At 50.6% G+C, this 16,216-nt stretch overlaps 1 protein-coding gene across 1 annotated transcript; it reads right to left on the reverse strand.

The window, feature by feature from the left end:
* Positions 1 to 410: 410 nt before the first annotated feature.
* LOC135811318 (serine-rich adhesin for platelets-like) lies at positions 411 to 15,993 on the reverse strand. Its single transcript, XM_065324541.1, has 11 exons — positions 14,378 to 15,993; positions 11,793 to 11,864; positions 9,797 to 9,946; positions 8,790 to 9,078; positions 6,754 to 8,257; positions 5,863 to 5,974; positions 4,968 to 5,074; positions 3,611 to 3,691; positions 2,858 to 2,984; positions 2,311 to 2,433; positions 411 to 1,585 (listed from the first exon to the last, which is right to left on the reverse strand). Exons 1-11 carry the CDS (start codon positions 15,620 to 15,622, stop codon positions 746 to 748), a joined length of 4,650 nt encoding a protein of 1,549 aa, XP_065180613.1. The 5' UTR covers positions 15,623 to 15,993; the 3' UTR covers positions 411 to 745.
* Between the last annotated feature and the right edge of the window lie 223 nt (positions 15,994 to 16,216).

The following is a 16,216-nucleotide window of genomic DNA, read 5'->3' on the forward strand; positions in this document are numbered from 1 at the left end:
CACATCACACACGCATTGCATGGCTCACATCACACACAGCGTTGCATGGCTCACATCACACACGCATTGCATGGCTCACATCACACACGCATTGCATGGCTCACATCACACACGCATTGCATGGCTCACATCACACACGCATTGCATGGCTCACATCACACACGCATTGCATGGCTCACATCACACACGCATTGCATGGCTCACATCACACACGCATTGCATGGCTCACATCACACACGCATTGCATGGCTCACATCACACACGCATTGCATGGCTCACATCACACACGCATTGCATGGCTCACATCACACACGCATTGCATGGCTCACATCACACACGCATTGCATGGCTCACATCACACACGCATTGCATGGCTCACATCACACACGCATTGCATGGCTCACATCACACACGCATTGCATGGCTCACATCACACACGCATTGCATGGCTCACATCACACACGCATTGCATGGCTCACATCACACACGCATTGCATGGCTCACATCACACACAGCGTGATGGCCCACTGTAAACGTACAGGCAATGCTGCTGCTCTGAGAGACTTTGTGATCAGACGATAACTGCCGCCGTGAGTGCACTGAAGCGACATTGCCGCACCGCACTGCACCATAAAGACCAGCACACGTCCACACACGCACACAAGCCAGAGCCACCCCCCACTGATCCCCAACCTCCAACCTGCCTTGCTTTTCCGACAGTGGCTACGCTTGACTGCACTGCATATCACAGTGCCGTTTCGGTGTGCACAAGATGACGCCGACGCTCCTGTAATCTCGTCGTGGAGGGTGACGGTGATGCTGCGGACGAGACTAGAGGCGAGACGGGTAGGGAGACACTGGCCGCCGCCATATCCAGAGCATCACCACCAGCATCGGCGATATGCTGTACAGAGCTGCCACCGGCCGATTGGCTGGTTGTGGACATCGTCGCGGAGACCTTGGTTGCCGTGGAGTGTTGCGATGCCATGGAGAGCCTGGACGGTGAGGCAGCGCTGGGCGGCGGTGCCGATCCCCGCTGACCAGCACCACTAGCTTGCTGCTGCTGCTGCTGCTGCTGCTGCTGCTGGCGGTGTTGCCGAGGTCCATGCTCGCGGACCAGATCCTGCACGTCGATCTGCTTGATCCAGTCGAGCGGGTGCACCGGCTGCAGCAGATCCAGCCGCTGGTAGAAGAGCAGGAAGGCGTCGCGCGTCACCAGCTTGTCCTGTTCGGTGGGCACCACCTTGGAGTCGTCGTACGAGTACCAGTGGTTGGTGAGCACACTGCGACACACAGCCATGTAGTGACCGCGGTTCAACTGGCCAACATGATTCACCAGCCCGATCAGCTTGTACTTAGTGGACGGCACGCCGCTGTGGGTTTCAATCGCCTCGATGTTCACGTAGCGAATGGCAGTGGCGCGGACCGACGGCGGCCGATCCATGAAGCGCTGCTGCTGCTTGGTCGAGTGCGGTCTCTTGGGCATGGGCGTGGGAGATGACTTCATGTCGGTGTACGGCTGCATGTCCAGCAGGTCAACGGGGAAGTCCATGAATGTGTCCGCCTTCATGTGGTGTTTGCCAACCTGCGGAAACCGTGCGTGAAAACACATACGCACGCACGCAAGCACACACATACACACACGCCACATTATATCCCAAACATAATGGGAAAAGTAATCTCACGAGGGCATGACACCGAGTGCTGAAAACGCATCATTCAATGGCACTCGCTCTTCGACTTTTCTCACCCTGTCATACACCCACACGCCTAAGTCTGAACATGGGTTTAGTGTTCAAAGCGGTGTGAAAATAGCCCTACTTTGGAGACTTATAAGTCGTATATTCTCTTTGGAGCATGATCCGCTCTTTTGCACAGGAAAGATGGGTCTTTCCTGCTTCTTTTGAGACCAAAATGGTGTAAATCGGAAAATAAATGTGTAAGTTACAGCCTGTTAAAGTTTTCCACGGATAGTTGTTGGTTTTTGACTGTACAGGCGGATAAGGGCTACTTAAAGTACGGCTTATACTCCGGAAACACGGTACTCCATGTGGCATGATATTTGCTGTCTGGGTATTCCATCAAACGTCAGAACGAAATTTTGCCCCACCGTCTGTGCAGAATTACCCTGCCATTGCAAGTAGAGTACTGGACCTGTGGACTTCGTTTACTGTTAGAATCTCTCTGCGTACTTTTGACACCACTACGTCCCTGTAAGCCATTGCTACTTTAGCAAGAAGTCAAGTTCACACATCCGCTTTACCATCGGCTTACAATTGTGTGTAGAAACACAGCCAGCTCGCTACTTACATGTTGGAATCTCTTGACATGGACGATGAGAACTTTGGGTAGTTGTGTGATGGTGAGGCGCTTGACTGAGCCATTGCTAGCCTTGTCACACCTTGGACAGTGCCAAGCATAGTCACCATACAACTGTAGCAAGAGAGAGAAAGAGAAAGAGAAAGAGAAAGAGAGAGAGAGAGAGAGAGAGAGAGAGAGAGAGAGAGAGAGAGAGAGAGAGAGAGAGAGAGAGAGAGAGAGAGAGAGAGAGAGAGAGAGAGAGAGAGAGAGAGAGGAGAAGAGAGGAGAGAGAGAGGAGAGGAGAGGAGAGGAGAGGAGAGGAGAGGAGAGAGCATGAATGAGAGGCACTGTGAGTGCAAAAGCAGCAATACAAAAAAAGATACGACTAAAAACAACTGAGAAATGAACACCATATCTACATCTAGATACAGTGAAAGCCAATGCTTCTCAACCCCATACATCAGCACTGATTAGGTCACGCCGATGCATCATTCTTCTATTCAACAGCAGTGTGCTACGAAACCAACCGACGCCCAAAACTTGTCCGTCAACTTACCTGCTCTGGTTGTGTGTACTTTGCAAGGCAGTCAGACAGAGTGCACCGCGACTGCTTCAGCATGCTATCCTCCACGTCACGTACACTGTCATGAACGTCCGGCATCTCTTCAGCTAACAAACACAGCCTGGACGGTCATGCAAACACACACACACACAGACGTGCACGTGCACACACACGATCATGGTGTCTGCTTGGTTAAAGGTAACATTGGTCCTATGACCGTGTGCATACATGACACTAGTATAGCTGTTGTGCGCGTGGTGGTAGCTGGGGGGGGGGCACACAGGACTGCATACACTTTGTATCTACTAGTCCCTACGTGCATGAGAAATGATGATGATGTAGAGGCTAAACGACAATCTCGCAGCCCCCACAACCTCAGACAAGGAGGACTTGTAAGAAGGAGATGAAGATTCGCGGTTCGCGTGAGACTCGGCTGGAGACGGAATTTTCCGCATCCGCTGGTACACCACAACTCTCAAAGATCAGAAGGACTTGTAAGTTGTTATCAATGTCCAGCTAGGAAAGACCGTCAGTCTACATGAGCCCTATGCCCTGTCATTGGGAAACACTCTCGTTAATATCAGCAGGAGTGCTGTTACCAGTTTAGCAGCATTTGCATGCGCATGTTCTTGTACGCGCATGTACACATGCACACGCACGCACACACACGCACACACACACACACACACACACACACACACACACACACACACACACACACACACACACACACAAAGGCCATCTTACTTGCTTCTCGTCTGTTTCGTCCACTCGGTGATGATGCGAATATGCTTCTGTGGAATATCCGTAGGCAGACTGCGCAGCGCTCTGTACATAGAAAAGAGAGAAGAAGAAAACAAAATAATGTGATTACCGCCTACAAAACAGAATAGTGTCCTTGGGATTCACTGCTAGTGGGACCATTGTTATTAGGCTAGGGCCTGTTTTGGACTTCCCACTCTAAATAAAGAATACAAACAAACAAACAAACAAAACATGAACTCAGCTACATGCACCTCTAACAATTTGGATTTACACTGAAACCTGTCTAAGATGGCCGCTCAAGGGACCTTCAAAACACGGTCTCTGTTACCAGGTGGTCTCCTTATCCAGGGTCATTTGACTGGAAATAGCATTCCACTTGGTGCTGATTTCAGTGGTCTTCTAGAGCAGGTGGTCGCCTTATCCGAGTGGTCGCGTTAAAACATTCGGATATACTGTAAATATACAAAATTTCGGCGCTGCAAAATTTCGGCACTTCACGATTTTTGACATTTCGGCGGCGATTTATTTTCGGCGTGGGGTAGAGGGCATGGTATAGTGCGACAGATGCTGTGAAAAATTTCATCGGCGTTTTAATTTAGGCGTTTTGGATCGGTGCCGAATATAGCCGAAATTAAATAGCTGCCGAAAATTTGTATATTTACAGTACTGAGTAGTCTTGCTAGCATGGCTTTGGTTACCATGAGTACCAACGCCCACACAAGAACAGCACCAGCACTCACACCAGTAGAGTTACTACAAGGCCGTCACAGCCGGGGGGTGGCTAAGGCCGGGGCGGCTGAGGCCGGCTCACTTTTGCGGCCTTTTTTCGAGCACTCTGCAACAAAGCGCGTTGATTGCAGCTCGGCGCAAACGTGGCGATGACGAATCCTTGTCCCCGATCGTAGCGTCTTCTTGGTTTGTTGAAGAATCAAAAAGTCTTTCACTGTACATGTAGCTGCACTGAAATGGCACCAAACGCCCAGAAATGCTTGCAATAGGATTCAATTTTTGACATTTCCCCCCCCCCCCCTTCCATGGCCACCCACCTCCAAAAGTCGGTGTGAGGGGCCTGTACTAACAACAGCACCACCATCAGCAGCACCAGTACCACCACCACGAACAACACCAGCACCACCAGCATCACTACCCACAACACGAACACCAGCACCACCACCAGCAGTACCGTCACCGCCACCAGCACCACCAGCACCACCAGCACCACCGCCAGCACCACCATCACCACCAGCACCACCAGCACCACCGCCACCATCACCACCAGCAGCAACAGCAACAGCAACAACAACAGCAGTAACATCAATATTGATATGAGATCTCTTACACGTCAACCGTTTTGCTGTAAAGTGGTGTGTGGTCTTCAGGTGAGAGATACGACTGCCCAGGATGACCTCCTTGTACTCTCAATCGGAACATCAACGTTGACCGCATCTAGGAACACACACACACACGCACACACACACACACACACACACACACACACACATGCGCACACACGCGCACGCACACACACACACACACACACACACACACACACGGCAAACAGTCGAGTTACGGTTTCACTCAGTTTTCAAAAGCGTGTGGCTCAAACTCATCCAGACTGACACTGATAATGCCACAAAACCGCTAACTAGAGTTCTTCACACAAATTTGTCACCCTAACTTCTTGTTGTCCTGCACGTATGTACAATGTAGTGGGAGACACGGTGAAAAGGAGACAGTACATTCAGCTTCAGCATTGTGTGGCCCATGCAAATATTCCTTGCCACATTTGAGGCCGGAACAGTGCAGGACAGGCGAAACCCAGTCACGGGTTTTACGAAATTAGAACAGGTATACCGAGGAAAATGTGCCTAGAAACAAATCCCAAACCTATAAAATTCAAATTGAAAGTGGGTTTTAGCCCAATTTCGGCCAAAATCGGGTTTTCAAGAGCCAGTGGGACTACACTCACACTAGTACCTTGGTTATCTGAACCACGAAGTGACGGGCACTTTGGGCACCCTTTGGGCAAGTTTCAGTGGAAATATTACTACTCTTTTGTCACTTTTAGTGGGGAAAAATGACGTCACATGTCACATCTATGGTCTTTCCTCAGTAATGTGTATGTGATTGGGAGTTACAGATATTTCAAAGCTACGGCCAGTGCCCGGTCCAGGACTGTCCGGATAAACGAGCGTATTCGGATAAACTGTGAACTGTTGTAGCGTTGCACTCACCTTCTTGGAGATTGGCTTGTCCAGGTAGCGCTGCATGTGCTTGACTATGATGCTGTGAAGATGTACATACTTGATGTCACGGCGTACACGCAGAACCATCGGCGAACCAAATCTACCGACATGAATAGACAGACAGACAAACAGACAAGCAGGCAAGCAAGCAAGCCAACAGGCAGGCAAACAGGCAGACAGACAGACAGACAGACACAGGCAGGCAAGCATGCAGGCAGACAGGAAGGCAGCCAAACACACAACATCAAAGAGCTTTAAAATATTCCAAATGATAACACACCAGTTAGGTCCAGCTATAAAATCCATCCCATATAGCAGTAGGTAGTCGAACCACGAACAAGAATCTCATACTGACAAATCTAAGATTCATCAATATCAACTCTGGCTCCTGTGGTGTGGTTCGGCTACCTACTGATGTACCAGACAAACAGACAGATAAACACACAAACAAACACACACAGACGGATAGACAGACAAACAGACAGACGAACAGACAGACAGACGGTACTCAAACCCCATTGGCAAGAGGGCGGTCACACGACATGCATATACGAGTGCACTTGTACATGCGAGTGCATGGTGTATGCGCCAACTCCGCACTGGTCGGGCCAGCCCGGGTACGATTTGCATGGCAGCATATCACAGCACAGACAAACAATTTTGTTAATGGAATGGGTAACATCACACAAACAAGAAACAAAAGTCTCTGCAACTTCAAACACACACACACATGCACACACACACACACACACACACACACACACACACACACACACACACACACACACACACACACACACACTTGCGTACACACACGTACACACACACGTACACACATACACACACACACACACACACACACTACGGCAACCTCCTTACCTTGCACCCTCGTGTGCCGTGCCCTCCACTAGCAGAACCAGCACCAGCAGTGACTCCTGAATGACCAGCGAGTTACGCACGAACGTTTCGTTGCTACTCGTACTGGCCATTATCGGTCGGCGATACATCGAGTTCGCTTCCATACTAAGCCGGGAGTTGTCACGTAATTCCTTAGGAACGCTGTTGCCATTACCGCCAGCAAGGCCAATGAACTCTGCCATGTTTGCGTCGTTCGAAGGCCGCTTGCGCGCAAAACTCGGCGACCCAGAGCCAGACATGCCACTCACTGTGGACTCCTGTGACATTCGCGGTTGCTGCAGACGCTCGGGGAGGGACGTCTGACTACGCGGCAACACAGGAGGGGCGTGACCATCGTCGATGATGCTGACGCCACCGCCACCAGCGCCACCACCACTGCTGTCCTGTGCGTGCAGAGGTGTGTGCTTGTACACGCCTTTCACGTCCGGAGTGCGAGCATTGTCCCCACGCGCCGAGTTCGCTTGTCCTTGCGCCATGTTCACGTACACCATATCCCCGCGTGCATCCACAGCTGCTGCTGTCGTCGACGATGCGGCCCCCAGCGCAGCATGCGTTCTGCTGGCCATATTCACATACGTACCGTCCAGGGTGGCCGTCGTGGCCGCTATCGTGCTGGTGGCTGCCCCCGGAGTGGTCGCCTGAGACGGTCCCCCGTCGCACAGTGAGCCGATGGCGCTGTCGTTTTCAGCATCGTTTGCACTGCCACCGCCGCCTCCACTCAGCGCGTCGCTCACATCACTTGCCGAGTTTTGCTTGCTGTTCCTCGGCGTACTGCCCTGGACCACTACGGTAACCGGAGGCTCTGGGTTGTCATGGCGATTGTCAGCATTTTGATCTAGAAGCTTATCTCCACGGTGATGGAACTGCGGACTCGCTGCATCGTCCATGGCGCCGTCTAGATCCGGGGCTGTTTCCGAGTGGTCAATCTCGCTCAGCGGTAGGTTGGCGTAGCGCTGTCCTTGCTCCTCGATGGTGAGCTCCGATAGCCACGTGTCTTGTGTGCCGCTGGTACCCGCGGGCAAGTTGGCATAACTGCTCGTGTTGGACACTGGGATCTCTTGCTGCCCGTGCTGACCATGCAAGTGCTGTTCCGTACCGCCACCCTGAGGACTTCCGCCGTGTCTGTGCTGTTGCTGTGTATGACTGTCGTGCGATCGTTGCGACTGGGACCTCCTGGCTGGCGAATTCGCGTATCCATCCGGCGGGGAGAGTAGCTCCTTCGATCGGCCGCCAGTCGTGATGCTGTTCGGGGTGACGAGGTTACTTTCCGAGAACTGACTGCCGCGCCGTCGCTCCTGCTCTTCGGGTGTTGAAGAAAGGAACACTGTGCCGTGTGCGCCGCTGCCGTCCATATCCGTCAGCGACGGGCGGTGTGGTGTGCCACCGCAACTGCTGCCGGAGAAGACGGTGTCGGAACCGCGATGTATGCCTGGACTAGCGTCTGGCTGATCGCTAGCGTGAGTGGCTGTGAGAGAGAGAGGGAAGGGGGGGGGGGAGAAAGAAAGAGCAATAGTGAGATGGGCACACACACACGTGCACATGCGCAGACGTGCGTACAGAACACACACATACACATCATTGACCAAATAATTTTGACGCCCATCGCCGGAGGCGATGATAGTGATGCTACAGCAGAAGCCATAGCAACTTCTGTGCAGAGATTTGTCAGACATGTTCAGTGTTGCCACATCATTCTAGCCAAATATCAGTAGCACGAAAAAATAAAATGCATCATCCGGGGGCTTATTATTATTATTATTATTATTATTTACTATTATTATGATTGTACTGTTATGTCCCCTTGCGGACTAACATACCATTACATTCATGCATTCTAACTGGCACACACAAACACTAGCATTTGGAAGACATTCCTCTTGGTCAGGTAAAGCAACAACAACAACAACAACAACAACAATATGCGAGCATGTGCAATACAGTAACAAACGGTGTAGTAGATATATTATGACTAACTTGCATACACAACACGTACTTACACACGGACATCAGCTGGCTGCTGGTAACTGTGCTTGCGTAGCTGGGCGTCTCAAACGCGAAGATCAACTCTGGCACCGTGTCGACGCTCTCCCCGGGCAGGTGATAGTTACCAAACGAGTGCAGGCGGATACTGCAGAGCAGCACGTGACTGGCCGGGAGGCTGGTGCGCCCGCAGACCTCCTTGAGAACGGAGGTGACAGTCTCGTCGCTCTCCCCGACCTTGGGCACGAGCAGGCCTATCTGCAATGGCCGCCGTGCGTGACTACGGAAGATCACCTGAACTATCACCTGCACGTGCACAGTCACAAACAACGGCAACAAACAGGTGTACTAAAAGTCGACACATATTCGGCCCATTCAAATTTCAGCCTCCCAGGGCTAAAACCCATTTCGGCCGCATCGAATTTTCTGCCTGTACTGCTGCCGCCTGTATACACTGTCACACTGAACCTTGCAAAACAAATTTTCGGCCAAACATGATCAGGCCGAAAATAACCAAGAGTAAATATGCGCCGAATATTTGTTGACTTGCAGTACGTACTGTAGTGTCTTGTATAAGAGCGTCTCTTGTAAAGAAGCCTGTTTTGGATACAAGCCTGATTCCGTTTAAGACCCACTGTCAGCACATAATTATACATGTAAGCCTGGTTTTAGTATTGACATGCATAGACTGAGATATGTGGTTCGAATAGAAGCCTGAATTGAATAGAAGCCTCGCACTGACATCGGATTCTACAGGAAAGGGCATGCCATTGCGGTATACTGTATCTAAAATGTCTACTATATTTCGCTCCACCACACTTGTAAGGAAACTCTGGCCTTTCGGGCATTGAGCACTTTGTGTGCAGAGAGGACACTATCGTGCTGGATTGATACACATATGCACAGATGCAGTTCATTCCCGCAAAAGCTGATTTTCTCGTACAGCAACGATAGCGGACACACACACACACACACACACACACAAACACACGTTCAAGAACACACACACACATCTTTCGCTTACCTTACGAACACCGTGATTTCCAGGCAAGGGGAGCGAGAGGCACATGAATGGATCCGGTGAAGCACTGATATATCCACATGTACACTTGAGCGTCGACATTGACATACCCAAGAAGAGATTCTGTATGTAACTGGTATTCAGTTGTTCACTCTACAGTGAGGAGAGAGAGAGAGAGAGAGAGAGAGAGAGAGAGAGAGAGAGAGAGAGAGAGAGAGAGAGAGAGAGAGAGAGAGAGAGAGAGAGAGAGAGAGAGAGAGAGAGAGAGAGAGAGAGAGAGAGAGAGAGAGAGAGAGAGAGATAGAGAGAGCACCAGAGAAAGTGAATATGAAGAATGTAGAAATGTTTGGAAGGATCAATTACGATGCCCCATGAAACAAACATGTATAGCGCTACATAAATGTACGTAACATCATGCGGCACTCCCGTAGACGCATATTCCACACTCAAACCACGCATATTCTGTACAAAACAGGCGTGTTGAGAAGCCCTATTCTAGCCAATCGAAAGGGGGAGAAATTCCCTGAAACACTGTATTGAGCAGGGAGTGACGTTTTCTAGCAGGTTCGCCCAGTGGAAGCGGGATTCGACATGCTCCTCGTGCGCTTTCGGTAGCTGTCCTGGGCGAGTCCAGTATAAAGTTAGGCAGGAAGCAAGAGCCTCACAAGGGAGCAACCGACTATGTCTACAACTGCAGTAAAACATGTCAAGGCCACCAATCGGAAAAGGCGGCCACCTGTCCAAGAAGACCACTGGCACTGGAACCACGACCAAGGGATGCTATTCCACTCAAATGACCCTGGTTAAGGAGACCACCTGGTTACCAAGAGACCACGTTTTGAAAGTCCCTTGAGCGGTCGTCCTAGACAGGTTTCACTGTACCGCCAAAGTCGCTACTTCTATGTTTGTAAGAATACAAGAAATATCATAACATCAAGTGAGAATTTACACTGTTACGAGAACGATTGTGGGACGGACGAAGTCGAGAACGTACAAGGATTGACGAAGTCGAGAACGAACAAGGATTGACGAAGTCGAGAACGGACAAGGATTGACGAAGTCGAGAACGAACAAGGATTGACGAAGTCGAGAACGTACAAGGATTGACGAAGTCGAGAACGAACAAGGATTGACGAAGTCGAGAACGGACAAGGATTGACGAAGTCGAGAACGGACAAGGATTGACGAAGTCGAGAACGATTGCGGGACGGACGAAGTCGAGAACGGACAAGGATTGACGAAGTCGAGAACGATTGCGGGACGGACGAAGTCGAGAACGGACAAGGATTGACGAAGTCGAGAACGATTGCGGGACGGACGAAGTCGAGAACGGACAAGGATTGAAAATGAAGAGCCTGATGTAAGTCTAGACATTTTCGGTCCATTCAAATGTTCGACCAGTCCCAGGGCTAAAACACATTTCGGCCGCATACAATGTTCGGCCTGTACTGCTGCCACCTGTATGCACTGTCACCCTGAACCTTCCAGAACATAACTTCGGCCGCAACAAATTTTCAGCCAAACATGACCAGGCCGAAATAGCCGAAAAAAATATGCGCCGAATATTTGTTGACTCACAGTACGTGCATACATTATAGCAAAGAAAAGGACCAAGGAACCACAAGTTACACTATAATGTCCACTAACACCACCAGTTACTTGACAATCAGCACCACCTGGTAACAGAGACCACGTTTTGAAGGTCCCTTGAGCGGTCGTCTTAAAGTATGCGCAAAGCAATTCTGCTATACTGAACTATGGCCTTAAGAAACACAGCATTCGCTAATTACAGTCGACGCCACTTATAACAAACTCGCATATAACGAATTGCGTGATAATTATAGTGAACCGTTGTCCATATCCGAGTTCAAACCCACCGTGTACCAGTAAGTGCATTTCTGTTATAACAAACTTCGGCAATAAAGACCTAATTCTCCAGCACTATGGTGTTTGTTATATCAGGAGTGGACTGTATAGTGAAGATGATGCGTCGTCCTACCTTGGCACTGAAGCTCTTGCGTCTCACCATTGACCCGAAGCTAAGCGTAGAGTGACGTTTCGTCTGCTCTCCCTGTGCGGGGCAGGATTGCGGACATAGAGAATGGAGAGAGAGACACACACGTGTGTGTGCACGCACATGCACACACATGCACGTACACATGCACAAACATGCATGCACACACACACACACATACACACAACACATACACACACCATGTACACACACCCACACCCAGACACACACATGTACACACACATGCACATACACACACACATACATCAAATGACATTACGTGCCCATGAGGCAGTAGTATGAATTACCCCAGATAACCCCAGCATATACATTTACACACTTCCCCGTGCAACAGGAACTGATCAAAGCCATTGAACACTGAACACCCTTCCTTACACGCATGATTGCCAGCGCGTCAACAATTTTCCTGCAGATAAGAAGCTTGTACTTGGACTTAAAACTCCCCACCACAAACATGTGCCTATGGTTGAGAAGCAGAGATGGCACAGACCAGGTTCTGTGCTGTCCCGTCAATGGAAGCAATTTCCAAGGGGCAATAATCACCGGAGCAAAATAGTCGAACATTTACGGTGATTTTGAACTTCGTGAGGCGGGGCAAAATTTAATTCTCTCAGTTTCAACCATCAATTAGCCATTGTCAGAGACCAGCCCACCTCTGTCACGGGCCGCCGCTACGGAATGTCACTGAACACATGCACAAACACGTAGCTCTCTCCTCAAGTGTACGGGATGGAGGGGGAGGGGGCAGTAGTGTTGAAATGCCGGCCCAACTGCCAACTCAGTTAGTGTACTTGTCCCCTAAGCAGTTTGTGCCTGCTACAGAAATACTCAGTTGGTCTGTCATGCCAGTGCTGTGCCCCTGGTACAGAAATACTCAGTTAGTCTGTCATAATGCTGTGCAGGCCCTGGTTTGATAGGAGTCAAAGCAGAGTGGTTAGTGGCGGAGAGCGGGCGATAAGCTGAGTTCGCAGCAGGTGCCCATCCACATTCTGAGTGCAGCAGATAAACACCGTCGCTCTTCTACGTTCTGCACGTTTGGCCACAGTATGCATGAGAGCAGGTTTGGCCACAGCGTGCAAGAGAGCAGGTTTTACCACAGCATGCAGGACAGTGCTGGAAACACACTGGGGCTGGCGGAAACTAACATTTAAAAAACTTTATCTTGACATTACAAGTGCAACTATCCTGCGGCTGGATCTCGACAATCTGCTCGTACGCTCCCAGCTAAAACCTGCTGGTGGCGCTGGTGCAGTGGTGCTGCTGTTGTGAGCTGAACAAGAGAGGGCAATTAACCCACATGGCAGTGTAACTCGTCAGCTACATCCTCTTTGTGCGTCAGTGAAAGCAGCACACAACACGTGCTGCTTCTGCTTCTACTGCTGCATTGCCTGGCGTTAACTCTCCTGCAGGTACTTGACAGAGCTCCCTACTTGACAACTTCCCCGTGTACAAAGCCAGAATATCTGAGTGCCTGCCTGAATCTACGCCTTTGTTCCCCAATGATAATGCCCTGCCGCACTGCTGCACACTTGGTGTCAAGCTTGATACTTGTACCAATATCACAGGGATGGTGATGACAAGGTAAAGCAGTTCGCACATCCCTCGCGTTATAACTAGCAGTATAATTGTGTTCAGAAACGAAAGCAGCCTGTGGAGCTTGGCGTGTGCCAGGGAGCAACCATGCTAGGTTCTACCCTGCATTGGTAACTGGTACCACTCACTACCAGTGCTGGAAAATGCAGCAGCTACTACTACTACTACTAGTACTTGGAGACTGAGAGATTTTGGGGCAAGTGCACCAATAGCAATGATATGTGGGACATCATCACTACTACAATACTAGCAATGCCAATGCCAGGGTGTAGTTGATACTGGCAATGCCAATGCCAGGGTGTAGTTGTTACTAGCAATGCCAATGCCAGGGTGTAGTTGGCACGCCTGTGTGTACTACATGTACTAGGTACACACATGGTTGTTGTGTGCACATACCTTGCTCTAGAAATAATACGCAGTTGTACGCAATTAAATTCACGCAATTTCTTTTTGTCGGCATTCCCGCGGCTGCCGTGCACGTCGTGTACCCACTAACTCTCGCCTGGCACGACATGAATCTCTTTCAAACTCTTCCCTTGCCCAAGGTATTGCTACTGCCCTGGTACAGGAGGAAGCCATTTTCATTATGCTCTTTTGGACCAGGGCTCGGGCATTCTGCTTGGTGTGGTAATAATAATTATTTGGAGCTGAAAATAATAATAAATTTTATTATTATTTTCAGCTCCACATAATTAATCACTCACATATGTATGTACACACCCACTGGAGCGGAACAAATAGTTGCAAGAAGTGGAAGACCATCAATAACACAAGCGTAATAGTATCCATTCCCAGAGCGTACAGGGCTTTGGCACCTTTGGCACAAATACCGCCACAACGCCAAGTCCATTCAATGAAGCAAAGAAATAAACCAAGGTCTCACGCCGTGCCTCACGTGCGTGTGCATGTGTGTGCGTGGCAAACCGATTTCATTCTTTTTCAGCACAAAGTCTTACCTGCAAATCTCCATCCATCGTGTTCAGCAGCCAAGTGAGAAACTCGTGCGCGTCTTGCTGCGTCTGCAGGCGATAGCGATCGTTGGCGAAACCAACAGTCTGACAGAAACTTTGCGACACGTTCGATTCGTATTGGTTACTCCACATCGCCTTCAGCAGCAGTGCTAAACGGTCGGTAACCGCTCCGGGTCGTAGCTGTCCGCTGGCGCTTTGGCTCTCCTTCGACGCTGCCACAGCCGAGCCCGCCTTTGAGTGGCGACGAAGTTTTTGCTGGTGTAGCTGGGTGCGCTTCGTGCGCGATAGTTTGTAAGAGTCGAGCGTGAAATAGCGACATAGCGGCTCTGTGTTGCTGAGACACTGCACGACGGCGTTCATGAAACAGGTATTGCCGTGATTTGCAATGCCCACCAAGCCTGGGGCCTGCGGTATGCGAGCGCGAGACGACGACGGCGATTGGGTCGACGACAGCGACATAGTGTCGGCTGACATAGCGTCCATGTCGACCACTCGGGAGCTGGAGGTCGGTGACGAAGGAAACTGGTCCGCTCTCGGCGAGCTCAAACCGTGCTGAGAGCTCACTGTGCTGCTCGAAGAGGACAGCACAGATCCTCTCGGACTGCTTTTTCGTCCACCGCTAGCAGCAATAGCATTAGCGCTCGATGCAGTGGTAGGAAAGGTACCTGACATCGTTGTTGCACGCTGCCTCATAGGAGAATACTGCGCTGCGCCGGTTGCCGGCCAATCTGCAGTAGAGCCATCACCACCACTATCACCAGTACTACTACTAGCGCGCACGCTGGAGTCGTCAGCTGATGATGCGAACATTTTGCTACTGCTACGCGTAGATCTACCGCGTAGGAGTACCGAGCCCGCTTTCTTCAAGCGTCGGAAACTTGACCGACGAGTGGACGATCTTCCCGATATGGCCTCCCCGCCGTCGTCATGTAGCGGCGGACGGGAAACGTAGCGCTCCGAGGATGGTGTTAGGCTAGCTGATCGACCGTTAGTACCACTCTGATCCACAGCTTGCTGGCATGACGGTGGGGCACTCTCAGGTCGATTCTGCAACTCCTGCGCCGCATCGTTAGTAGTCGACGAGGACGACGAAGATGACGACGAAAACGGACCACAAATAGGTGGCGGCGGCGTGCAAGCTCGCTCGTCACCTCGGGGCTGTCCGTAAGCTACTCCGTTGGCGGGCCCTGCCGGAGTCCGGTGTGGTTGTGCCGGCGTAGAGACAGGCATGCCGCGACACAGGGCGAGTGCAAAGCTCGTCAAAGACACGGCAGAAACTCAAACCGGATCCCTCATTTGATCAGACTACCATGGACTACAGCCTGTCTCAAAAAGCCAGTCAACACGTTGTCTTGCTGTTGCTCTACTTGTTGATTCAGCGATCCTGAGCTGAGCGATCGGACTGGCTGTACTGTGACGCTCCAATGTAGTGCGATCAGAACGCATGCGTCACGCGTTGTAGTGGCCCACCGGATCTCGGAGTTGATCGCGAGCTAGCCCCCGAAGGCCGTATGCAAGCAAGCAAACAGACTCGAAAAATCGCTTTTTCTTGCAAACTGACTTTCTCCTTCTCCTACTTCTGCTGCGACTTCGAGTCCGAGCAGCTTCGCATGCAGCGTTGCACTTCGGTCCTCGCGCGATCGAGTTGAATGAAACTTGAAAGACACAAAAGGAATATAAGCTTACAATGACCATGATCTATGTAGATGTACATGTAGCGCATATCACTGTTCTGTGAGTGTGTGTCACTGAGCTGCCCGAGGGCCGAGCTGAGTGCATGCAAGCATTGAATTATTTTTATTTGTACGTAGATCTACGTGTATC

Source organism: Sycon ciliatum, chromosome 3, assembly GCF_964019385.1.
Source record: "Sycon ciliatum chromosome 3, ocSycCili1.1, whole genome shotgun sequence".
Classification (NCBI taxonomy): Eukaryota; Metazoa; Porifera; class Calcarea; order Leucosolenida; family Sycettidae; genus Sycon; species Sycon ciliatum.

Coding starts and splice junctions, on each gene's coding strand:
- LOC135811318 (XM_065324541.1), bottom strand. CDS start 15,622: ATGCCTGTCTCTACGCCGGCACAACCACACCGGACTCCGGCAGGGCCC. Junction 9,947..11,792: donor GCAAGAGCTTCAGTGCCAAG/GTAGGACGACGC, acceptor TCCTCACTGTAG/AGTGAACAACTGAATACCAG. Junction 2,985..3,610: donor ACGAAACAGACGAGAAGCAA/GTAAGATGGCCT, acceptor ATGACCGTCCAG/GCTGTGTTTGTTAGCTGAAG.